At 45.2% G+C, this 25,169-nt stretch overlaps 1 protein-coding gene across 3 annotated transcripts in view; it reads right to left on the reverse strand.

Moving 5' to 3' along the window:
* BRINP1 (BMP/retinoic acid inducible neural specific 1) overlaps positions 1-25,169 on the reverse strand; it is a 79,046-nt gene that overhangs the window by 14,892 nt on the left and 38,985 nt on the right. For all 3 annotated transcript variants that reach the window (XM_042830742.1, XM_042830740.1, XM_042830741.1), the window contains 3 exons: positions 8,219-8,409; positions 3,098-3,267; positions 1,810-1,915 (listed from right to left, as the gene is read on the reverse strand). In XM_042830742.1, coding sequence (XP_042686676.1) covers positions 1,810-1,915; positions 3,098-3,267; positions 8,219-8,409 — 467 coding nt within the window. The remainder of the gene's footprint in view (positions 1-1,809; positions 1,916-3,097; positions 3,268-8,218; positions 8,410-25,169) is intronic.

Genomic DNA, 25,169 nt, shown 5'->3' on the forward strand with positions numbered 1-25,169 from the left:
AGGTAGTGACATGGATTTCTGTCAGCAGCCCTTGCTTGGCTGCTAATCAGATCGGAGGAGACATGGTCACGATCCATTACCAACAGTCCTGTGACTAATTCCTAATGAGTCCTCTCAGAGCAGAGGAAGGATCCTGGGTAATTACCCCAAGAGCCGCTCTCCAGATTAGAAAGAAAACATTCAGGTGTAGCTTTAAAGATCACTTTGTCCTACTAAGAACAGCTTTCTCCTTCCCTCCTTCCATCACTGTCTCCCTTGGATTGGGTCTGACCCCTGGTTTTGCTGTGTAACTCCATGAAACCCAATTCTTGTTGACCATGAGCTCCTGCTGCCACATCCCTCTGTCTGCTGCCTTGTCCTCCTTACCTGCCCTCTCTCTTCTAAAATTCCCTTCTTCCCTCTCCTTCTCCCTTCCAGCTATCTTGCTTTTTCTCTTTCTTTTAGGATCAGACAGCAACAGATATCTGCTGATTTACTTACTTACCCACTGTCTGCCCATGAACCAAGCTGTCAGTCTATTTAGCTCTTTACTTACTTAGTTGATGTGTCATTCTTCGGTTTTCATTACCAACAATCATCACCACAGTATACAAAAAGCCTCAAATTGCTTATTGTTAATTAGGTTAAGTATCAAAATTCAGTGATTTCAAGAAAAGTGAAAGCAACCTGCCTATTATTTTTAAGGGCAAATAATAACAACAATAATAATATGACTCAGTAAATTAAACCCAGTTTCTTTGAAACCAAGATTAAAATAGCACTTGCCAAATTACACTTAAAGCTGATGTAATGTAGCCCATTCATCTGAAAAATTAGAGTTTGTGCAAGTACAAAGATTCCAGAAATAAAAACATCTGGGCAAATGAGCAATTAAATCCCACATTTCCTTAGTTTATAAAAAAAAATGGAAATAAATTTGGGAAATTATGCACCCATTGAATTTTCTCCTTCTACCAAAGTTGACTTCTTGATAACCAGCATGTTTTATTTTATTTATTAATTTATTAATTCAGTTGTGACTTCTGACTGTAGACTTCTGAACTAGCTCCCCAGGCTGGGACTGAAGCCATGGCTTTCAGCCTTCGAATAAAACATCTATGATCTTTCCCCAAGATTATGTTCTTTAGAAAGTCCCAAAAATTGATCTGCACTGCTTTTCTGCAAATAATCAGTTTGGGAGGGTGCGTGGGAACTGCTGAATCACAGCCTGAACCTCTGATTGATCACCTGAGGCGAGCAATGCGTCAGCCATGGGAGCACAGGTGAAGGCAATTCTCCTGTGCTGCTGGAAGGGGTGGAGCATGGCTGCACCTCTCCTGGACCTATTTAAGAGCTGCCAGGGAGGAAGGACCTCTTTCTGGACATCCCTCCTTTGGAGTTTTACAGTGAGCCCAGGACACGGGTAAGTCATTCTATCTATTCTCTTTTGGTGTAATAACCTTCTTAGCCAAACTCTCTGGTATATTTCATAACTGTAATATCTGTACATTTATTGATTATACAGAGGGACAAAGTGAGATGTGGGCAGTATGTCCCATCAATATTAATGGAAAAAAGTGACATTTATTTGTATTGCTGTATGCATAATCCACAGAAATCTGTCAAAATTTAGTATAGGAGGGAACACCCAGTTTCTTTGCTCAAGCCCAATCTGCAGCTTCTTCCACCTTTAGCTTAGCCCTAATTGTGTATGGAACTTGAACTGCAGAAGGTGATCACAGAAAACAGGGAAAATAAAAGGTCAGCCCGTTCTCATTGCATCCCCACTCCGTGCCCTGATTGCCCCTCTCCCTTCTTCCTGTGTCCTACCTTGCAGGTGGAGTTTGCTTTCAGTGCTTTGCAGAAGGACAGAACTCACAGAGTCCAGATTGTCGTAGCTGTTACAGCCCAGGGGGCCAGTCCGAGTTTCTGTTACCTGCAGAGGATGTAGAAAAGAGAGAACAGAGTGTTGCCTTTGGTTCCAGCACCACATCTTCTCCAGGCAGGTTCAGACTTTGTGATACATTGACCCATTGCCACCAGCTGATGCAATCCAAAATCCATCTTATGTGATTGAGAAAATATGTTCCTCACTGGACAGATGTGGCTAATGCTTGAGGTACCCATGAGCTGGAAAGAACAGAGTGACTTGTGCCTGCTTTCCTTATGGAACAGCATGTTATCCTGGGCTTGGAAGGAGGAGGATCTCCAGTGGAGAACACCAGAAGCCAGTAGAGAAATTATTCCCTGGCATCTCTTAATGGAAAACAAGATGCAAGATGGATTGCCAGCCTGCAATGGCACCTACTGCTCCCACAGCATATGCGCACACCATCCTCATTCTAAGGATAGAAGGAGGCACAGATGACCTGCAGTGCTGCTTCTGTGGCTGTTGCTGTTGGTTTCCAGCCATGGAGGAGAGCTGCCCTTCCTGAATTCACAGAGGGTGATTATCTGCTGTCACTGTTTCAATATCTCAATCCGATTTCCCATCCAGGAGGGAACAGACTCAGCCATGAGACACCACAGAACAATAATAAGAGCTGAAACCTTTCAGAAATGGCTAACAATGACAACTCCATCCACATTCACCTTCCCTGGAGTGAACTCCGCAACAATAAAATCCCTCCCCACTATAGGATGATTGCTTTCAGAGAAGGCAGCCTTTGTCTGCAGAGCCATTTTCCCTATTTTGTATGCTCTGAGCAGCTCTCCCTCCTTCCTGCTCCAACCCCCAAGCTGTCTCTCAGTCCATTTCATTCCAGATGCCTCAGTAATGCCACACAGTTTTTCACCTTTTCTTGCAGTGAGTTCATCAGACAGATGTTTATCAGTCCTCTAGCCACAAGGGGAAAATATTCTTGGGTTGCACGGGTGTCCACTCCACAGACCTGCCTTTCCTTTCCCATCTTCATTGCTAATCTGGGTTATCTCTTCCCTCTCTTCCTTCTAGGAGTCACTGGCACGCATAGTGGAAATCTCCTAGCCTATGTAACCATCACACTGAATTCCCACCTCTTTCCAGACATTACTTGTCTCAGGAGTTCATGTTCAGAATTTCTGCTTCCTGCCAAACCCCTGCATTAGTGGTTTGGGAATATGTAGCTGGACACAGTACCTTGATTGCTCCCGTAGAGATCTGGATCTCGTGGAGTCTCCTCATGGTGCCATCACGGTCTACAAAGTAGGAGGAAGCGAGCTGGTGCAAAGCTTCCACGCTCTGAGTAGCGTTTCCTGACTTCCTGTCGAGGCGACTTTTGTCCATATACATGGTCAGGGCCTCCTCTCCTGCAGTGAGAAGAAAAACAGCTTCCAGTAGGGCCAGGAAGCTGCCAGGCAGGGCAGACAAGATATTCCAGGACCTGGTGTAGAATATCCTTGTAGGTCCCTTCCAACTTGGGATGTTCTATGGTCTATGATATCCTGTTTTACACCTCTAGGAAGAATATCTTGACACATAAAACACTTATTAGATGGATCCACCTTTCCTCATTAGTATTAAGGAGCTAGAATCTCCTTCTCTATTCAACCAATGCATCCACTATACTCATAGATCAGCTCTGCTTAGTTCAGTAGATGATGCTTTGAATGTTTATCAGTCAGCAGAGCTTCCGCACAACTGCTGGAAAGGATTCAGACCACTCGGCCAATGTGAGGAATGCTTTTCTCTGTAGGATTGCATCTAGAATGATGCACGCCTGGCAGGAGCAGAGGCTATTTATGCAATTCTCTACACTGGTTTCTAGTAGAAATGAATGATTTAACTTGTGTATAGGTGGGTACAGAAGACAAACTAATAACTGCATGTACCTGTTTAGCTTCCAGTGGCCATGAAAATGGGTAAGGATGGAGGGGCTGTGAAGGGGAGCAATAAGAGGGAAGATCAAATGAGAAAGTTAAGCTAAGCCAAGTCTCCTTTCTGCTTTGCCTCCTGTCCTACTGTCTCTTTTGGTGAATTTAAGTAGAGATAACGTGGGGTAAGGGATAGCAGGTGACTTTGAGTCAGTAAGCACAGGCAGTTTGGTAGCGAGGCAGTTAGATCTGATAGCACCAGGCATCCTGAATGTTAGCAGAAACATGAATCTAAAAGAAACATGAAAAGGACACAAAGCCGAGAAGTTATATTTACTTCAAAGTTCAATTTGTGCTTCGTGAGCTAAATGAAAATCCATCAGAAGCATAGAATACCATCCTGTCTCCTTGATGTGTGAAGCTCTGATTTTAATAAATGAAAAGAATAGATGCTGAAGGTAGGAATGTGCATTTCTACATAGCACTCTTATGGAGGTTTGATAAATGAGCCACTGATGAATTCATTGCCCCTGGAAATGATGGCCTGGTCAAAAGAAAAAAAACCCACAGTGCTACTTCTTAGGCCAAGAAATATTTTGCTCTCCAGTTTTGCAGTTTTTTTTTTAGTCTACAAGTGCTTACTTTCCTTAAAAGCGGTGATTAGCTGAAATAGTTTGATTTGCCCCAAAAAATTTGTTTTAATTACATTAAAACAAACAAACAAACAAAAAAAAAACCCACAAAACCTTGTAATCCCTCTCCTTCCCCTGGACATGTTCCTGACCTCATCTGGAAACCAAATGTCTGAATTAAAAACGATTCTGGCTGAAAATCAAGCTATTTTTTATTGGATTTTTTTTTTTCCTAGCAATTGATACGTCAAGGATTGAGATTTTGGCTTTGAGGTGAAAAGTGGAAATTTCTGATGGAACAAAAATACTTGTCATCAAAATAATGGATTGGTTGAAATCTTGCAATTGGCTTCATGAGAACGAAGTGGAGAAGTCTGGCATGTAACGCTCTTTCATACTCTTACATATTATCTTCTGACCGCACTTGTGGCAGAAACCGCACCATCATTATTGACTCCCGGGAAAATATTTTCCCTGGAAAATGACTAGGCTCTGATTTCCCTTCTCACTTTAAACATCATCACGCATTGAGCAATGCATGGAGCCCTTGGCAGGGATCAAGGCTCTGTCGCATCCACACAAACCGCAGAAAGTTCCTGTCCTGGAGGCCTTAAATCCAAGTATCCAATGAAACACAATAGGTGCATATAGCAAACACTCAGGAAAGCACACAGCAATGAGGTGACAGTGATTAGTGTGAGAAGCAGCAGTCACAGAGTGCCAGGTGCCTCCTTGCTGTCAGCGCATTTCCAGGTCTCATTGTCAAGGTGGATTTTCACAGGGGGATTGAAGGAAGGTCAGGCTTTGTGAATTTTCATCAGGCAGCTTGTTTGCCACTGGAAGGACAGCCGTGTGGGAGAGGTTTGGGGGAGCAAAGTGGTGTGCTTTGGGGCAGAAGTATTTCTCAGCTATTTAGCTGTGTGGAGATGCTGCAGACATTAATAGGGCTTCACCTCCACTGCACATGGCTGCAAATGGAAAGGGAAGACCTGGAGTGATGCTCCTCAGCTGCAGCTCTCTGAGGAACCTGTGGGATTCAGGCAGCACCAACACTGGGGTTTCACCAGGAAGTGGAAAAAGCAGCTGTTTGTGGAGAAAAAACCCTGATTCCTCCTTCTGATAGCTGAAGCACAACACTCAGGAGCTAAGATATACTAGCTAGAGAAACGCTGCGACTGGAGATGCATTGGACAGAGAGCAAACTGGCTTGAACTACTCAGGCAGTGACACCAATTTCAGAGTTCAGAATCAGCCTTGGACCCCCCAGACAGCATTGAGTAGGCAACGAGCCACTGCGACAGCTCCTAGACATCAGAAAGGAGAACCCAATGCTTTGAGATGCTGCAGATGAAAGGTTTTACTGCAGAAGTCATCTCTTTCGCTCCCTGAGTTGTCTGAGTTCCTCCATTGGGAGGAAGAAAGAAGGTGAGGAAAGTAAAGCCCTTGAGATTTGATGCTTTTCCTGAAGGACAAATTCAGCCCCTAGGAGGGAAAGGTGCTGAGCAGAGATAACACAGCTGGAAACCTATTCTTTGCACATGTGTGCAGACCAGGAAAAGCGCAGCATCCCCATGGAGAGTGCGCGTGAACAAGCAACCCTTAGATCAAGAGAGGTTAATAGACTTTTGCTGCATTATTAAGTCTTAATTTCTCGTTTATTAAGTGGATGCTATGTTCAAAGTTGTCTTTCCTTCAGGGCTTTCCCTGCAAATTGGCTCTCAGCTCTGTGCTCTCCATCCTGGAGCATGGATGCCCTCGAAACGACCCTTCACCAGTTTCTCTGTCAGAACTAAACTAGAGTACAGCTGGATTTTAGACTCTACAAGGATCTGGATGCTCCATGAAAGGCATGGAGCCTGTTCCTTCTGTGGCCAGGTGTGAAACTCTCTGTGTTTGCCCTGGGCTGGCCTGATCCATCACCCAGCCTCCTGGGGTCGGTGCAACAGATAGCACTGAAAAGTAACAAAATTTCTTTTGCATTTGTCATTCATTTGCAACATAAGACATCAGGCCATGTTGCAAACGCCTGTAATCCAAAGCAGGAGTCCTGGAACTTATTTATTTTAGGAGATCTCCCGGAGGTCTTAGGAGGGTCAGTGCGTGTCTGGTTTTATGCCCCAGAGGTCTTGTTTATCCCACAGACTGTGCTAAGAGTGTGCCCTCCTTGCATAATGTGTGCTCAGCCTCATCTGCATCTTCTGTAGGGCTGCCACTGCCAACCTAAATTCTTTTTTTCCCCCAGTGTTGCTCACTGTGCTCTGGGCTGATAGAGCAGTTTGCTCTCCTCTCCAATACCAGTTCTCGTTGCAAGTCTCTGCATATTTAAAATTGTTGTGTTGTAAAATCAGGAGAAGAAACAAGACACTGTGAATAATTCACAACCTCACCCAGGCAAAATTAAAAATATATTTCAACATCAAAGGTCTTTCTTATTTCAGATTTCCAGCGATGTGAACAGGGAGACAAGGAAAAAAAGGCATGTCAATGGAAAGGAAAGTGATCCCCAGTAGAAAACTCTCAACACCTTCCTAGTTTCCTACTTGGCTGCTTTGGGCTCTATAAAACACAGTCCTAAAAACTACTTCCTTAATGAAGAGGTTTTTATCCTTACAGCAAGTTCTTCAGGGCCTGATGCAGGCACCGCTCATGCACTTCAGTGCATGGAGACCTTCTCCCTCACATTTCTTGCTGATGGAGCAGCCAGTTTGAGCGGCTGGGCAGGAGGAGCAGCCTGAGGTTCTTTGAAGGATGCACGCTGCACAAGAGGTCATTTGCCTTCAGTGGAACTGTGCCAATTTACTTACCACCTCATTTGTGCATGAATCACATGCACACATCTAATCTCATCTACATCTCATCTGAGCATCTGCAGAATGCTTTGGGAATAGGCAGACGGCCAAAAATTCCTCAAAGTTCACTACAAACTTCACAGTGTGGCAAGGGTGGAGGTCAAGAGCAACAGCAACAAACTCTACTGAAATTAAAACCATTTACCAGTGCAGCAACCTTATGGATACATGTTCTCAGAGGAAAGGAATTTAAATGCATGCCCTAAAACAGTAAAGAACGATAAAAATGATATAATGAAAAAAAAAATCATCATGAATTTTTAAGAGGAGATGCTGATTTTCACCCCTCATATTCTCAGTACTCAAAATGTTAATGCAGCAGCAACAGTAGTGCACTCACATGGTTAGTGGCCATACAGTTCTCTGCCTTCTGTCACCACTAGACAAATTCTGCCTGCACATACAAACCTCTCTGCAGTCCTTGTCCACTTTACATTTCAGTCGTGATTTTCCAGCAGTCGGGTCCACGTTGCTGCTTTCCCTTCTGCATTCAGCCCAGACCTTCCTGGCCGCCTCTTCCCCTGCTGCATCCACTCCCCGCCCAACTCCTTCTCCTGGGGCTCGTTACAATCCCTCCAGTTCCAGCTAGAAAGCATGTCTTCCCTCTGCATTTTGTTTCATACTGCAAAAATAGGAATCAGCCCACTCTATTGCCAAATTAAGGACAGGGGCAGAGGAGCGGCAGAGAGGCTCCTGCTAAATGAAGCATGTTTATCTTGCTGCACACCAGCACGCACTCTGTTGTCAGAGGAGCACAGGTGCACACGTATCACAGATGCTGAACGTGCACGCGTTGCTCTGTGAATTCATTTGCAAAGGTTTCGGGGGATTTTTAATCCTAATGATGAGCCAGTCTTGGGCTGGGGGTCTCCATGTGGCATGGCCAATGGCCTATGGGTGTTGCCCAGAGCCTTTCCTACCCATACCGACACCGCTGCAAGAGAAGAGCCCGGGCTGTCCACCTACCTCCCAGGGTGGCAGAGATGAGGATGTGGGTGCCGTACTTTTTGATGATGGTATCGATGAACTGCTGCGTGGTGGGTCTCCGGCCCAGGAGGCGGATGCTCCTCTGGAACTCAGGCATCAGGGGCAGTGGGTTGTGGAGCAGGTCCCTTCGCTCAATGGCTGTGTTCCTCACCTTCCAACGGGCAAACTCCCTATGTGACAAGACAGGAACACAAGAGGAGTGAGGTGCTGAGTCCGGAGGGGCAAGGAGAACCCCTGAGGGCAGGGAAGGAGGATGGTGAAGGAGATGATGATCCCACTGGACAGCCCCGCATGGATACACGCACGGGGCTACAGGGCTAGACAGAAAGGGAGGGGAGGAGAAGACAAATGAGACATTACTGCAGGGCAACAACGCACTTGGGGGATTGAGGTCTGGGCTGGTGAAGTGATGGCCTTGGAATCTCCAGAGGAGTCCTGCAGAGTGCTGCATTTCCCTACAAAGAAAGCAGGCTGGCCCTTACACCCCCACATACTTTGGGGTATTACATCTCTCCCTAAAGCAGCAAATTCTGGTCTCTGTCACCAAATCATAGAATCACAGAATGGCTTAGCTTAAAAATCATCCAGTTCCAACCTCTGTTGAGAGTTAATTGGCCCCCACCAGCTCAGATTGCCTAGGGCTCCATCCGTGGACGTGGGATGGGGCACCCACTGCTCTGGGCAGCAGTGCCAGCACCTCACCGCCTCTGAGTAAAAAAGAACAGGTCAGTTTGATATACTTGAGACCTGGATCGGTCCAACCATTTCTACATCCTCCTGTCCTCGCATTCACAAGCCATCCTGTTATTTAGAGCTACTGCTCTTGCAAAACAGACGGAAGGAAATGCATTGTCTTCGTCTGAAGGAAATGCATTGTCTCCAAACATCTTTCAGTAACAGGAAGTACAGCAAAAGAACAGCTCGAAAAACAGCATATTTACTAAACCATCTAAAAGGATCAATTCAAATGTAAGCAGGAGGACTGGATGAAAATGAAAGTTTTGTTCATTTTTCTTTCTTTTTTTTTTTAAGTAGGAATTGATTTTCAAATCCCATCTTTTAAACTGATAGCAAATGGTAAAAAAAAAAAAAAATAAAGTTAAATGTTTGCAGGAGCATCTCTTCATTGCAAGTATCCACTTTGAAACAACACAAAGGCAAGTGTCTTGAGAAAACCTTACACACCTGTGAACTAAAAACCAGGCCTCTGAAATACATCACCAGCTGAGCACCTGGAAGATGAGAAACCTGATAATGCCCTTTGAAAAATATTGAGCAAGGCCTTCTTAAAAAGGAAAGAATATTATTTATAACCACTCTCCTACAATGCACCTGCGCTATCTTAACCCATCTCCCAGATAATCAAGTCACAGACTTCTCTATCCCTTTTCATTCAATTATTCCTGTAAATGGGATTTAAGACAAAGATGCATTTAAATAATAGGAATGACAATACCTGGCACTGGCACGGCACTTTCTATCATTGTTTGTCAACCAGCACCTGCAGTCCCACTCTACTGGAGGAGAACTTGACATGCAGGCAGATCTGGAGGTACCATCAGTGAGCTGCAAAGCCAGCACAGCTTTCTGCTCAGAGGTTGACTCTACACCCAGCCAATTTTATGTGTATTAGGTTCTTTCACTTAACGCAATTATGCATGTATTTATTTTGATTGCATACCATCACAACACCCCAGGCTGCCTAACAGCAGTTACATTCATTAAAATAGCAAAGTGGTGGCTTTTTACTTCAAAATGTCTCCTTCCATCTGAGCTAATGCCCCCTCTGTAGCTCCTAGGCTTTCACAAGCCAAGTAAATAGCCCAAAGCAGAACACCCCTCTGATAACATTCTAGAACTCAGTAATGTCAAAACTTGAAATCTGCAGAAGTGCAGGTTTTTCCCAGAAAAATATCTGCCAAAAGGCCAAAAAAAGAGGGGAAAAAAAGGAAGGGAAAGGGGCAGGGACAGAGCAAACCTGTACCTAAGATCATGAGTGCAGAAAACACAGAATATTGGCTCAAAAACTGTCTATAGAAACAAGTACGTTAGCCATGAAGTTATTGCATGGAGCATCGCATTCTTCTACTTTATAAAAAACTCCAGTACTTGGTTTCTGTGGAAGAGACACATCTGGGGGTCCCACAATTGCTTTCAGTGATAAGTAGAACCTTAAAAGTAAAGAGAGCTTCTGTCTGACACTGCAGGGTGAGGGTGCTCTCATCATTCATGATCCCAAACCTGGCTCTAGAAAGAAACCCCCTCTGCACGAAGTAGGAACGGTCCCTTCAGGACAGAGCAATTCTCACTGATGGAGCAGTTACACTGCATGGGAAGATGCAGATCTGGATGCTAAAAGATAGGCAAAGTTTTATAATAAATAGAAATTCCCATGTTCCTACCATAAAGACTGTAAGTGTAAGAAAAATGCCATCTGTGCTTCCTCTCCAAAGAGACCATTTTTAGACCCTGTAAAATCAAATGTACTTTTGCTCTCAGATTGCTGCTTCCTGGAAGTGCTATCAGTAAAGTCAGGAGATACTTAAACCCTCCATGGCCAGGATGCTTTCAGAAAGGGAAGTAAGAATACTTCATGCAGTCAGAAAAAATGACAGAAATTTTGCTTTTCACACTCTCAAAATATCTATTCCAAAGCAAAAAAAACAATGCAGCTGAAGCATACAGCTGTTCAAGTAGGGACTTACTGATATATCAACACCCAAACCCAAGGAAAGCCCATAAGAAGCCCAAGGAAAGTGGATGGAGATGGACTGGGCAAACAGCTACAGTTAAGTTTGTGTAATAGAATGCAGTAGGCAGTACAGATGGAAGAAGACAGGAGAAGAAAAAGACAATTTGGTAAGCAATGTTTTCAGGGGAAGAGTTCTTTTGTTGTTTTTTCTTTTTTTAATATCAGACCCCATGTAATCTCTTGACAGCAGTGGCAGGAGGCAGAAGGGGGAGAAATCGCTGCCATATCAGCAACCCTGCCTGCTACCAAGGGACAATTCCAGCCCCCAGCAGAGAAGTCCTGAGCAGCACCCACATCCACACTGCAGCATCATACTGAAGGGGAGGTTTTCTACCTCGTTCTGTCACATGCAGACCCTCCCCAGCACTCCCTGCTCTCAGGGCATACCATGGAGGTGAAAGCCCAGTTCTGTTATCCTCTCTGTTGCCTAGATGTGTGGCTTTCATAGCTGATGAGAAAAGCTGAGCAAATATGTTATGATGAATAATTTATGCAACTCAACTAACTTAGATGTTTATCTTCAGCACATGGAATATCTAACAGCCAGCTGCAATTCCCTCTAATTTATGCATTATTTGGATTTACTTAGTGACATTCTTTAAGCTGCATTTTTTTAGGCTACAGCATAGTATTTGTATTTTCTCCTTGTGTATTGTTGCTTGGTTGGGACTGGTCAGTCCCAACCAGTCAAATGATGCAGTATTGTCTAGCTTCCCCATTAGTAACCACAAACACCTTTCCACATTTTAAACTTGGCTTCCTCAGTACCAGAATATTTTATATACAAAGCAATACTCTGAATACTAGCAATCTTCCATATAAACCATAGAACTCCATGCTGTAGGATGCACTTGAGGACAAGATTATGGTACAATTTTGGAAAACAGACTTGACATTAATGAATATGGCCGGTGAGATGAGTGAGAATTATTGAAGTGACTGAAAAAAAAGGTTTACAGGGAGCGATTTACTTCCAGCCTTGGGGGATAATCCAACCAGTGACTCCTGAAATCTGTGAAGAAACACCTCCAAGAACAGGTTTTCTATTAACTTTCAATGTCAGATTTAATTGCATTTTCTACAGAAGCAGCTGCTGTTGGCCAAAGCAGAATCCATGCTACCCGGCCAGGCAAACAAGCTCTCGTCTGATTGTCACCACAGAATCCTTGAGTCTCTGAATCCTTGGAGGACTCATCAAGGCCTCAGCTTTATGGATGCTGTGTGCAGAGAGGCACTGAAATTCTTCCTTCCAGAAATCCTTCTCAGATGCCATTTCACTGATCATTGCTTCTCAGCAGCATCAGTGCCACTGCCCGGAAAGCGCAGGTGAGGTTCCACAGGTCTCGAGGCACTTTATGAAAGAGAAAAATCGTTCTGTTGTTTGCTAGCTTTCCAAGTGAAGAAGTTGCAAAGAGTTGGCTGGTATTGTGATGGTACCTCCTGATGATGGTTGGGATTAATACAGTCTTGTGACCCTCGGGGGAAATCCCTGGCCAGGACCTGAACTTCTGCCAGTGGGAAAGCTTTTATAGGCTTCAGAAAGGAGATAAACCTCTTAATAAGGAGGAGAAAGGATCTGTATCCCTGATGTAGAGACGGGATAAGGAGGAACTATGAGCTAACGTCTGAGTAGTGGAGGAGAGGCACTCGTTTATGTTCTAACGTCTCGCCAGTGTAGACAGCCCTTGCTAATGGGGAGAGTACGCAGGAAAATGCCTGCCAGGTCAGTGGAGAGCAGTCTGCTCCCTTAATATCTGGTGAAAGCACTGAAGAGTCTACTCTTAATGGCTGGAAGGGGTAGTGTCTCACTGCTAGTACCTAAAGGAGGGGAGAGGAAAGCAAGGGATGAAGTACATGCAGTAGCCTCAGGGAGGCAGATGTGCATATTTCAGCCCTTCCCCCTTGTCAAGTAAGGGGATGCATTTGATTTGTATATGGCTGTATCTGGGAAAATACTTTCCTCCTCCCCCTCTCCCCCCCCCTTCCTACAGTCTGTGTTAATGAGCTAGCCATCAAGGCCATGCATGTCAGACAGACAGAGTCACTGGAGAGGCCCTGGCGCTCATTAGCACTATGACCCCTCCAGGAAAACACACACAAAAAAGGGGGGAAAATGCTGAAGAGACAAGTCAAAAGCCTAGAATGGGAACATCACCCAGACCCCCACTGCAGCAGCAGAGAGGATAGGAGAATCCAAGGGCAGGAACAGGGAGGGAAGGCTGAAAAGAGAGGCCGTCGGAGCAAATTAAATTCCCCATCTTCAAACAGCCAAGGCAACCAAAGGACGTAAGTGAAGAAATAAGTTCAGTACAGACCTCAGGGATCGTTGCTTGAAACCAAAAAGAAATTAAATGCATTAAACAATGAACGAGACAGAGTCTGTTCAAAAAAAAAAAAAAAAAAAAAAAAACATGAAAAAAAAACCTAAACACAGATGGTGTATAAAAAAAAAAAAAAAAAAAAAAGATAGAAAAAAAAAACCAGAATAGAGAGAAACTGAACAAAGTCCGTAACTATCACAATATCATCCCAATGCCTTCTGTTCCTGTGATGCTGCTGCATATGTCAGTGGGAATTGGGCAGAGAAAGGGCACCAGCTCCCTCCTGCTCAGTGGTTCTTTATCTGTGTTGTAGAACATAGCTCAAAAGCTCCAATGGTCATAGAATCACAGAATCATATAATCATGAAGGTTGGAAAGACTCATCAAGCTCAACCACCAGCTCATTCTCACCATACCCACTAATAAAATAGTTATTTTGTGTGCCATCTACCCACTTCTTGAACACCACCACTTCCTGGGCATCCTGTTCCAATACCTCAAGCCCTTTCTTTGATGAAATTTTTCCTAATTTCCAACCTGAACCTTTGCTGGCATAACTTAAAATCATTACCTCTCACCTCTCTGGTGAGCAGACAGAGCCTTTCTGAATGAGGCAGCACTCTCTTCAGTAATAGCAAGTAGTAAACATTGCTTAATGCCCTCCACCTGCCCTGCTACACATACAGTGATGTCAGTAGGAGGCCAGGTAAGAGACAGAGAGCTCCCAGAGCCTTCTTGTCCTCTTGGGTTTTGGTGTATGCACATCTCCCTGGGCTCATGTTTACCCCTTGCTATCACCCAACTACCTCAAAATCATTCAGGCTGACATTTTGGGGCAAACCTATGTTGCAGAGAAGTGTTATTAGCTGTTTGCAGCCAGAACACAGGCAGTATTCAGACTTTGTCCAGGTAAAACAGAAGTTTTTTGATAGCATCAGGAACTGAGCCCAGTGTCCTCTAAAAATCCTCCTGGATGCTCCTACAACAGAGCTGGGATTTCTGTTTGTTTGCTCTGTTTGTTTTTCCTTTTCTCAATCTAATTGTCCCAGCCAGGGGCTGCACAAAGTACCAGTTATCTCCAGTCCCCAGGGCGATTGCTCGTCCAGGCTGCTGTGAGCCCGACTGCAAACAATGCCATGGAGGCAGGGCAGAGCAGGACTGCAGCACTGTAATGCTTATCTTTTACCACCAGATCTGGCTTAATGCAAGCCTGTGCTGGCTATCTGTGGTCATGGTGGGCATGGTGATGTTTTATTTCCAGTCTATGCCCTCAAAACGCCAGACAGCCCCAGGCTGAGCATTGCAATGTTCCTTCAGTAGTTCCCTCTGCAGTCTGGCCCCTTCTCTATCTAGGCCAGCATGAAGAAGTCATCCTTCAAAGCTGAGCTTTTCAAAGGCCCTACAGGAATTAGTTTCCTGTGAGGGCTTGGCACTCATCCCCCCTAATCTGTTTAAGAAAACTCTAGTCCATAGATTCAAACCAGTTCCAAATTAGACAGAGGATGAAGACTTGCCATAAAAGAAAGAGGGGAAAAAAATATCTAAAGAAATATGAAAAAGGAATAATTTAAGCTGAAAATCTTGTGCATAACATTGTGCATAATAACCAGGCCAGCAGACAGGCTGCCATATGACAGCCAGCAGGTGAATAAGATAAAGAAATTTGATATTGATCTATTGATTAATGCCGTGCTGTCCATGCCAGTTTTATTTCTTTAGGAGTGTACAACTGCACAGGACTGAACCCAAGGCAAAGTCCATCAGTGCCTGGCTGACTCCAGATACGCATCTAGAAGAAATAGAGTGCTTTGAATGACTGACAACTTCATGTTCCTCAGGACGGTGGAAGAACCTTCTGCTGTTTTTCCTTGGTCTTTGGCCATATGGTCTGGGCTGAGGTGTCTGAGACCTCAGTATCTCCCTCTGTTCTAGGCAATCACTTCAACCTGCTCCAAACAGAGTTTTGTCTTTTGTCTCTCTGCTATTTTTCTAAAATTAAAAAAATAAAATTCTTCAGGGGCTGAAAATGTTGCTTTTTTTTTTTTTAGAAGGAGAGAGAGATGAATAATAAGTCCAGAATGACATGAAGTTTGCAAGAAACAATGAGAAAGAAAATTACTTCAAAGTTAGGTGGATTTCATGTGACCTTGAAAGTATCTGGGTAAACAGATTGTTCCAGCAGTGAATTAAAATCCAATCAGACAAACATGACTCTGAGCCTTGTGTTCTCTGTCAGGATGTGACTACACCTGGATCTCTCAGGAGACAGCAAGTAATTGTTGGGTGCTGGAAAGATCAATTTATTTAAAAGACGGTGAAACAGGAATAAATGTATTACTAGAGACTCAAAGCAGAGTGATTCAGCATAGGTGAGTATGAGTTTGAAGACGGGTCATTCATTTTGCTCATTATTAAGTTGGCTCAGTATTAAATTTCAGCGTATCCAAGATGAGGCCGTGATTCCAGGTTTAATATCCGAACAGCTACCATGGCAGACAACCATAAGCAAGGACAGTAGCACTATCCCACCCACTGAATGAGGTCACTCCCAAGTTAGATATTTCTGCACTCTCAGCTAGCATATAGCAACTTCCAAACTGCTTCAGCACAGAGTAAACTCACCAGTCACTCTCGTCTGTTATCTATTGATCCATTCTCATATTCCATATGAGTCAGCTGGTCCAATTCCCTTCCATCACACCCATCAGGTTACAGTGCAACTGCCTGTGGGACATTTGTTCCACTCAACTTTCACCATAATGCACTTTGTGCAGAATTCATTGCAAGCAGCACAAACCTCAGGCATTAGAGATGCCCTTTCCAACACCAGCCTACTTAAGCTTCCTCCACCCTGGAGATTTGCTTGTAAGTAGTTCCCATTACTGTTAACACCATTTCAGCTGTTTTCAGCATTGTGCTGACGGCGCTTCTTTTGAGCCACTACAATTTACATAGCAGTTGATACTGGCTGCTAGAAGCTGGAGTGACATCTCTATGAGAGCTTCCAGCGTTGTTAGCACCGCTGCAGCTTAACAAACATTAGCAACAATAGGAAGAGGTCTGTTCTGTTGCTGTTCTCTTCCTAAAAGCCTGCCTGAACCAGACGTGGTTTGTTAAGCTACTGAAGAAGCTGTTCTAATGGGCTGCCAGGTCCTGTGCTCCAAGCACTGAAACAGACAATACAGAGACACCCATTCCTTCACTGTGAATTACGATAACAATCACAGGAGATGAAGCCAGAGCTACTCTCCATTAAAATATCTGTGGTCGCCTAGAGAAGCTTGTCTACCAACCAGACACGCTGAATTCTGCTGTTAAGACTATGATGACTCTGAGTTTGTTTTTTTCACAGTGTGTTCTCCTGGATTTATGTTTCTGTCCTAAGACCCAGAAATCAAGAGAAAGCAGATGCTGGGAAGTCAAGGAGCTGCCACAAACACACTGTTTTGACCAGCACTGTGAAGCAACAGATGGAAACATCTGAGTCACCAGTGGAGTTCTGAATGGTCTTGAGGAAACTTGGGATAATTAATGCAAAATTAGCTTCTCTTTCTTCCAATTCTCTTCTTCTTCTTGTATGTTCCTTTCCTCAGCATATTATAAAGGGCTGAAAGAAAGGTAAAGCATAGGATGGTGAGAGACCTCACTAAGTTTGAACATGGGAGAAAAATGAAAATTAGTCAGCCTGGTAAGAAACAACAATAATAATGAGATAACTTCATGTTGAAGTGTTTGTTTGGGCTCCAGTAGGACAGAGGTTTAAAATCCACAGGAAACCCTCCTTCTATGGCTAAATAGTACTTGAAAACATTTAACTCCACTATTTCTTAAAGCAAGTTTCAAATGGAAGAAAGGCAGACATTCTCATTTATAGAGCAGACAGAAAATCCCCCCAGGAAGGACTGCTCTGTGCCATGCCCTGGTGAGCTCTCCCTGTCCCACGTATCCTCTCACCAGGCCAGGTCTGCCCCGCCACAAAACTCACCATTGCTCACCAGTATTCTGATGAGCACAGCGGTATAAATCAAAGACTGCAACAAGAACACAGTTTGGAACAAGTTGTTTCATTAAATTGCACTTGCTTCATTTCCTGAAGATACCAATGTTTGGACTTCTGGTGATATTTTCCCCTAATTTTAGCTACAGAAAGCTGATAACCTCAGCTTGCAACACCACAGCCCCAAGCTTCGCTCTCTACTTATCGTGATTCACAGTAAACTCAGATGAAAAAAGAGCGTGATAAATGTGTTCTTGAACTTTAATTTCTCATGTTACAGGCACAGGTACCTGACTACTGCACTACTGGCAACCGAAGCACGGCATTTGTCAATACTGGGAAAGCAAGCACCAGAAATTTAGCCTTGATTGCCCTTTTTCTCAAAAAGCACAGAATTTTCTCCAACGCAGCGTGAAACCATGTTTCAAAATTTGAACTGTTGTTAGAAAATGGAGCCATCACCCCCCTCCGGTCAGTGGTGCTACGCTTTTGGCAAAGCTTCAAATTTGCCGTGCCAGGAGAAGAAAAAAAAAAAGTGTTGTTTAAACACAGAACCCCTCCTCCCTCCTACACCCAGCTGTGCCCCCCAGCATGTCCCAGCAGAGCCATCTGGGCACTGTGACCGTGCCTGAGGACTTAGCCAGAGCAGCGATGGCAAAGCTGTCCCCTCGCCCACCCCTCAACCCTGAGTCATTCTCAGCTGATGGAGGAGATGCTATAGTGGGTGCTGCTGGGTGACTTGGATGGCTAACGCCAGCCTGTTGGCAACACCATCTGTTTGCATCAGGGACTTCGTACTGCAGGCTGGGCGAGGGGTTTAATCCAGGTTAAATGAAGGGAAGGGATTCTACCCTGGGGAATGTCCTTCAGGTGGAAGACAGTGCTCCTGGGGTTTCCTCTGGAAGCTCTGCTTGGGCTGGGTGTACGTGCACAGCAAATTGTGACCTGCAGAGATGCAGCAGGGTGGGGATAATGGTCACATGTGCCCCTAAAAGCACACCCAGACCCAGCACGTGGTCACCAGCCTTAGCAGAACACAGAAGATGGGAGGGCTCAGCCGCTGGCTTCCTTCAGCAACCCCCTGTGCAGAAAGCACTCACAAAGATGTGGGGAACGAGAACAGAAGGGAGCAAAATCTGTTCTGCCATCATAGAACAACACCACCTTCTGCTCCCACACCAACCTTTGCTACTTTATTCCTATGATGTTGTAAAAGTTGGTTGGGATTTCAGGGTAAATGGTAGTTCCTGCTCACAGTTCCTCGGGACACTCGTGACTAATTCTCCATCCCAAGCTTCATAGCTCAACATCTGCTCGGTTTCCGAGCTGTGCTTTTACATCCAGACTCATTGCCAAGGCTTCCAGTTTCAACAGTGACATCCAGAAAGCCGGGATATATACAGGGGCTATTTGCAGAGACTGCCTCCTCTCACAGAGTTCACAGAACTCACAGAATGCAGATGGTAACTGGGCCTGAAGTTACCAGTAAAGGCTGAGAAATTAGGCTGCAGAGAAGGACTGCAGCAAAATTCAAGCCATCCATAATCAGAGACATTTGTGCTTTGTTCAAGACTTAAAAAAAAAAAAAAGTCCCCAAAAGCCTGTGACATTTCAGAATTACAGAAAAATTAGAAATTTTCTCTAGGAAAAAGGTGACCCATTTCCTCAGACTACATCCCTCTTTAGCAAAAAAAAATAAAAAAACCACCCAGAAACCTGAACACAAGCAGTGAGAAAGCCTTGAACATTCCCCAGTCACTCCAAAATCTCATTTCAACCAAAATCAGTTTTGATGTATTTAATTTTCATTTCCAGTCATGCCATTTCAATCTCAGACATGTTTTGATGGAGGAAATAAAAAGGCTACAATAAAATAAAAATTCACAAACTCGTGAAGAAAGGCAATCTTTTTGCATGCTGCAAAGTGGCCTGCAATAAAAAGACAACCGTGCCTTTCGTGCAACGTTTCATAAAGGAGAAGCTTTATTTTTGTCATGTCCTATCCAGGGAACAGGGTTGAGTGAAATACCTTTGTTTTCTGGGATCTGTTTGTGATGCTCAGATGAATTTGGTTATTCAGGCATGTGCTTAGCAATTTCCCAATCTCATCATGTTTCCTTTAACTGTTACCTGTGACTGATGTATGGATCTCAAAGCACTTTTAAACAAATGCGTCAATGCAGACAGCAGAACCAAGGCGGCGAGAGACGAGCAACTCTTCCAAGGAAGAGATGCACCATGAAGCACAACCATGAACAAAATTAACCCAGGTCTGGGGCCAGACTAAAGCATTTCAGCAGAAAGAACTGAAGTAGCAACCTGTGGACCCAGCCTCATAGTGGCGATGGAGAACAGAAGGGCAGGAGGTAAATGTCTTCAGAAAACACCACTGCAGGTAGGACAGGAACAGGTTGCCCAGAGGGGTGGTGGTGCCCCATCCCTGCGGACAGCCCAACTCGGGCTGTTGGGGCTCTGAGCACTGATGGAGCTGTGGGTGTCCCTGTGCATTGCAGGAAGTGAGACTCGATGGCCTTTAATGACTCCTTCCAAGTCAAACGATTTTGTGATTCCCAAATCCTGGAGAGGACACTGGGGCCTTATGCAAGCAGTGGAGAAGTATGTGCTACTGCCAACAGGGAGCTGGTGGATTTGTTTGTAGTAAAAGTGAGAGGGATCAAATGCACACCCATGACATTTATCTTCTAGATGGTAATAGGACTCCAGTGCTGTAAAATCAATCTAATGAAATGCAAACCACTTCCTTTGGGAAAGTGATGCTGATTGCCAACTCTGTTGTCTCCCAGTCAGTAAAGGAGAGCATGCAGGTTGGTCTGAGAGAGGAGGCTGCAGACCTGCAAGGCCTCCAGCTCACCCACGTTGCTTCATGCTGTCTGAATTCCTGCCTCTTTATGACTATACCAAAGCCATATGATCCAGGAGGCTGATTCAGTGTAAAAAAGGAGCCCCAGACTGTTTCCTCAGCCAACTGAACCTTTGGTACATCCAAAATAGCTGGGAGGGTTTGTTCTACCAACTCTGTAGGTAGAAAAACTACAGGGATGGGAAAGAGTTCAGCGTAAGGGCAGTAATGCAAATTGCTAACTGCCCTGCAATGCGTGCAGAGCTGCTTGTGTGCCTGCCTGCAGGAGTCACTTAATTTTGCTGCAGAGCAACATACACATGCATGCTAAGGTCCACATTTCACATTCAGGTCCTGGGGAACCTGAGAGGAAAAACTCCTGGACCTCAGCGCAGGCAGCATCCAGCCTGAAATGCAAAAGCAATCTCAAGGTCCAGCAGGGCTCTGCTCTGCTGCATCAGAATCTGGGGCTTGGGAAAGGCCCTGAATATGGCTCTGCCTTTTTTAAGGAAGCCTCAGCATTCAGTGTACGTAAGGAGGAAAGAGAAGTCCGCTGTGTGGGGAGTTGTTTTAGTTTTTCAAGGTTACTAGGGAGTGAAATTGAGAGTGAAGGGGTTGTTCTGCAGTAAGGGCTCTTATGCCTCAGATTTTCATTTTGGCTTGGCAGGTCTTTGCTTTGTGCCTTTGTCATGGCTCAGGAATCCTTTGCTGAGGCTGGGTGGGAGCTTCTGCGAGGTCAGCTCTTCGGTCAGCTCTTCCCCTCTCACCCGCACCGCTCTTTCATGGTAAGCTTTTTTTGGTTGAGTTGAAGTCAGGATGTCTCCAAGGCAAGGCACTGGAAACCCAGTCTGGGGGTGATCAGAAGCTGAAAAGACCTCCCCTCATGGCTAAAAAAAGTAAAAGCATCAGCTTGCAGCCTGCATGTCAGCTAAAGCCATAGCTATGGCTGAATAAGGGTTTATGTGCTATTGCACCTCTGAGCCTCTGCTCAGAAATAATGAAGCGGACCCCAGGATTCTGAGGCATATGCATATGTATATATTTACCTACTGAACAAAACAGCAATATCTGCAATGCTTTTTATTTGCCTGCTGTGTTTTGAGATTTAAAGACTCATCTTTTCTGGCTTTTCTTTGCAATCCTAAAAGACAGCCTATTCTTAATTTTTAAATGGAAGCTGTGAGTTATACAATTACGTGACTCAATCCTGGAAGTGCTCAAAGAAGAGGGAGGAAAAAACTAATATGAATCCCCTCCCAAGTCTTATAAAGATTGGAAAAAATAAAATCTGTGAGATCTAGAAGGGAACTGGGACCCTAGTTTCCTGCTCTCAGAAGGATATCAATCCCAGATATCTGTACAGACTGGGAAAAGAACTCTTTGAGAGCAGTCCTGAAGAGAAAGCCTTTGGGGTCCTAAAAAAGAGGAGACAAAAAGCTGCACATGAGCCAGCAATGTGTGCTTGAAGCGCAGAAGGCAAACAGTATCCTGGTTTGCATCAACAGAGGGGTGGCAGTGGGCAGGGAGGGGACTGTCCCTTTCTGTGCTGCCCTTGTGAGGCCCCAGCTGGAGTACTGAGCCAGGTCTGGGTCCCCCAGCACAAGGTAGATGTAGAGCTGTTGCAGAGGGCACAGAGGAGGGCCACGAGGATGCTCAGGAGCTGCAGCACCTCTGCTGTGGAGAGAGCTGAGGGCTGGGGGTATTCAGCCTGGAGAAGAGAAGGGAGGGAAACCTCATTGTAGCCTTCCAGTACTTAAAGGAGCTTTTAAACAGGAGTGACTTTTTACATGGGCAAAGAGCGACAGGACAAGGGAGAATGGCTCTAAACTTGGTCACCCTGAAAGTAATGCCTCCTATTTATTCCCATAAAAAACACAACAGCTACAAAGAGCTAACATGATCTGATAGAGCAAAGTCTCTGCTACAAAATGCTGTCTTTCTACATTGTCACCACCATTAGCTGTGCATTTTCGCCAGTGATAAACAAGAGCCTGCATGCCATGCTTATCAAAATCTGCACTAGTGGAGGTGACCACTGTGCACCTCTATGAACACATCACCCACAGCCTCTCTGTGCTGGTATCTACTGTTTGGTCTCCATCAGCGTTCAGCAAATATCAATGAATGTCAATGGGTGCCATTTTTTTGCACAGAGGAATTGAGTGGCACCCCTTTGCTCCATCCATACTTGCATGTCAGAGACCATTCTGTCACACAACCCCTCTGCTGCCATCCGTCACACAGCAACAAAATGGAACACTGGTGGGAAGATTCAGCCTCTATTGCCATCCCATCAACATTCATGGTTACCTACCAAGCCCCAGCTGCTTGCTACTCTGCTTGCTGCTTCCCAGCTAAAATCAGCAGTCTCCACAATGAGCTGCCTCCATCCAGCCCCAGTTCTGGGATGGATGCATCCATTGGCTCCCAGTGGGAGCTGCTCTGGGCACCCACTCCCCACACCTTCCCAACACCCTGCCCCACTGTCCCCATGCCAGGGAGGGCAGAGGAGGGATGGATGTAGAGCCTCAATCTTCCTGAGCACTGAACCATTGCAGGCCACTCGCTCATCAGCAGCACCGAGTTTCTCTGACTGATTGTTTTCTGATTCTGTTTGGCATTTTATCCCGGCTGCATAGAAAACTTATTATGAAATCACGTTGGTGTTACTTAGATGGTACGTGTGAGTCACTGCAGCGGGAGGGCACTGAGGTGGCATGGCTGAGCTGACGGCCAGGCCCAGGGTTTGTGGAGATGCAAACAGGAGCCCCTCAGCCAGCCCCAGGTTGTCCTGGGGGCTGTTGCACTTCTGACTAGCTCCCCGCACCACAAATTACTGTTCTAAATGCAGATTACTTTTACACTAGATGACTGCAGGAGTCCCTGCTGCCATTAAAAATCTGTTATTCTTTCCCTTGCACAGCCCCAGGCTAGAGCTTGCCATCCAGTCACACCTGAATCAAGACCAACAGCCTGTGGTAGAGCTAGAGAGGATTATTATTCAGGTTTTTGGATATTGCTTAGGTTCAGGGAGCAGCCAGCAGCTTGGAGATGCACTGTGCAAAGAGATGGTGTGTACTGACCAGTAGGATTGGGGCTGGGATTCTGCCTGGCAGAGAACTAGATGGGAGGATGGGGCTCACAGGATCCTTTTTGTTCAAGAAGACTCAAGTTAAACCTCTTCTTATCAAGCTTTTTTACTCACTGTGCTGCTATTTATGATTTATTTTCCGTAACCATTCTATTTAATGCTGCAGCATGGTTGGGGAGATGGTTTCTGTGGCAGCTGTAGAAAGCAATGGCATCATATCATTTACTGGGGAGCTGACAAGAAATGGAAAGCTCACACTAGTTACATGGATTCTTGCTTTGTTGCCCAAAAGTCAGGAGCACAGTGTGAAATGGCCATGATTCTGTGGAGAAACTGGCAAGGAGATGCTATGGGGACTTCCAGCTAAAGCAAGCTCCCTGGGGAAGTGGTCATAGCAATGAGCTCGCCAGAATTTGAGAAGCATCTGGACAAAGCTGTCAGACTTACGGTTTGAAATTTGGGTAGTCCTTTGTGGAGCCAGGAGTTGGACTCAATCATAGAACCATAGAATCACCAAGGTTGGAAAAGACCTATGAGATCATCCAGTCCAACTGTCCACCTATCACCAACAGTTCTCACTAAAACATGTCCCTCAACACAACATCTAAATGTTCCTGGAACACCTCCAGGGTCAGTGACTCCACTACTTCCCTGGGCAGCCCTTCCTGTCTCCCTGGTCAGACATTCCAGTGTCTGATCACTCTCTCGGAGAAGTAGTATTTCCTAATGCCCAACCAGAATCTCCCCTGGAGCAACTCGAGGCCATTCCCTCTAGTCCTACAACTCGTTAGGCCTCAGGGGTCCCTTCCAACAAGGGTATTCTACCATTCTAAGATGCTCTTGCTGAGAACTGCTCTCCTTGCACTGACTTTGAGCATCACTTTTCTACAAAAGGACCACATGTCCCCTCCTGGAGGAGCACCTGGGATGTTGCATTGCCATGGCACAGACCGGGATGATGGTCTCCATCCAGGGTGCAGCATGCCTTGAGAGCTCATGGCCCCACCACCTCACCTCTGCTGGGAACACCGAGCTCTGCAGGAGCCAGACAACTCCCAGCAAAGCACGATGAGTCTGCGAGGCTTCTTCCTACACTGGGATTTTTTATCATGCGCACGCCACGCTGCAGCTGGTTCTGGGAAGGTCTCTGCCCACACACTAAATAAATTCTGGTGCGGTGCGCTGCTTCTCTATGGAAACCGTACCCTGCATTTCTCTCTATAGGATTTTTCTCATTTCAGGCTCCATAATAAATTAACGAGAAGATGTTTTCTTTACACCAACCATAGGAGAGACTCTTTTCTGTACTCGATTAATCTTTAGTGATCTATATTAAATATTTATCTGAAGAAACGAGGCCTGTATTGCTGCAACATTTTCTATTATGAGACTTTATCATATCAAAAGATATTTTCCTGGCGCTGACTCCTTCACATGTACCCAGACAGAATTTCCAATGGAAGGGCACTCTTTCTTTTTGTTTCTTTCTCTCCCAGTGACCTTTTCCCTCCATAACAAGCTGCTGATATGTTAGAATTTACTGGGTTATAAACATTTTTTATCGAGTAGGAGGAAGCTGGGTGATTTGGCACCAGCTTTCCTAATAAAACCCAAGGGAGAGGCTGCGATGTTTGACACCAATAAAGGCATGGAAGAAGAAGCTGCCTTCTGGGATGCTGGTCACGAATGCCAGCGGGAGGCAGTGACTGTTGGTCACACAACTCTGCTCTGCTGAGGCTCTGCTGGAAGGAGGCCAGCTCGCTGGCACAGGCGAGGAGCTGGGAGGAACCTGGTAAAGGGCTCCTCTGTTCCTCCCCAGCAGTACAAAAACCACATGAGAAGGGGCAGTAGGGGACAGGGATTCCTCAACACTCTTTTCCTGCAACTGGGAGGTGAAGAGACACTGAAG

Source organism: Centrocercus urophasianus, unplaced genomic scaffold, assembly GCF_019232065.1.
Source record: "Centrocercus urophasianus isolate 14NV4802_14NV808 unplaced genomic scaffold, USGS_Curo_1.0 seq_34, whole genome shotgun sequence".
In the NCBI taxonomy this organism is placed as follows: Eukaryota; Metazoa; Chordata; class Aves; order Galliformes; family Phasianidae; genus Centrocercus; species Centrocercus urophasianus.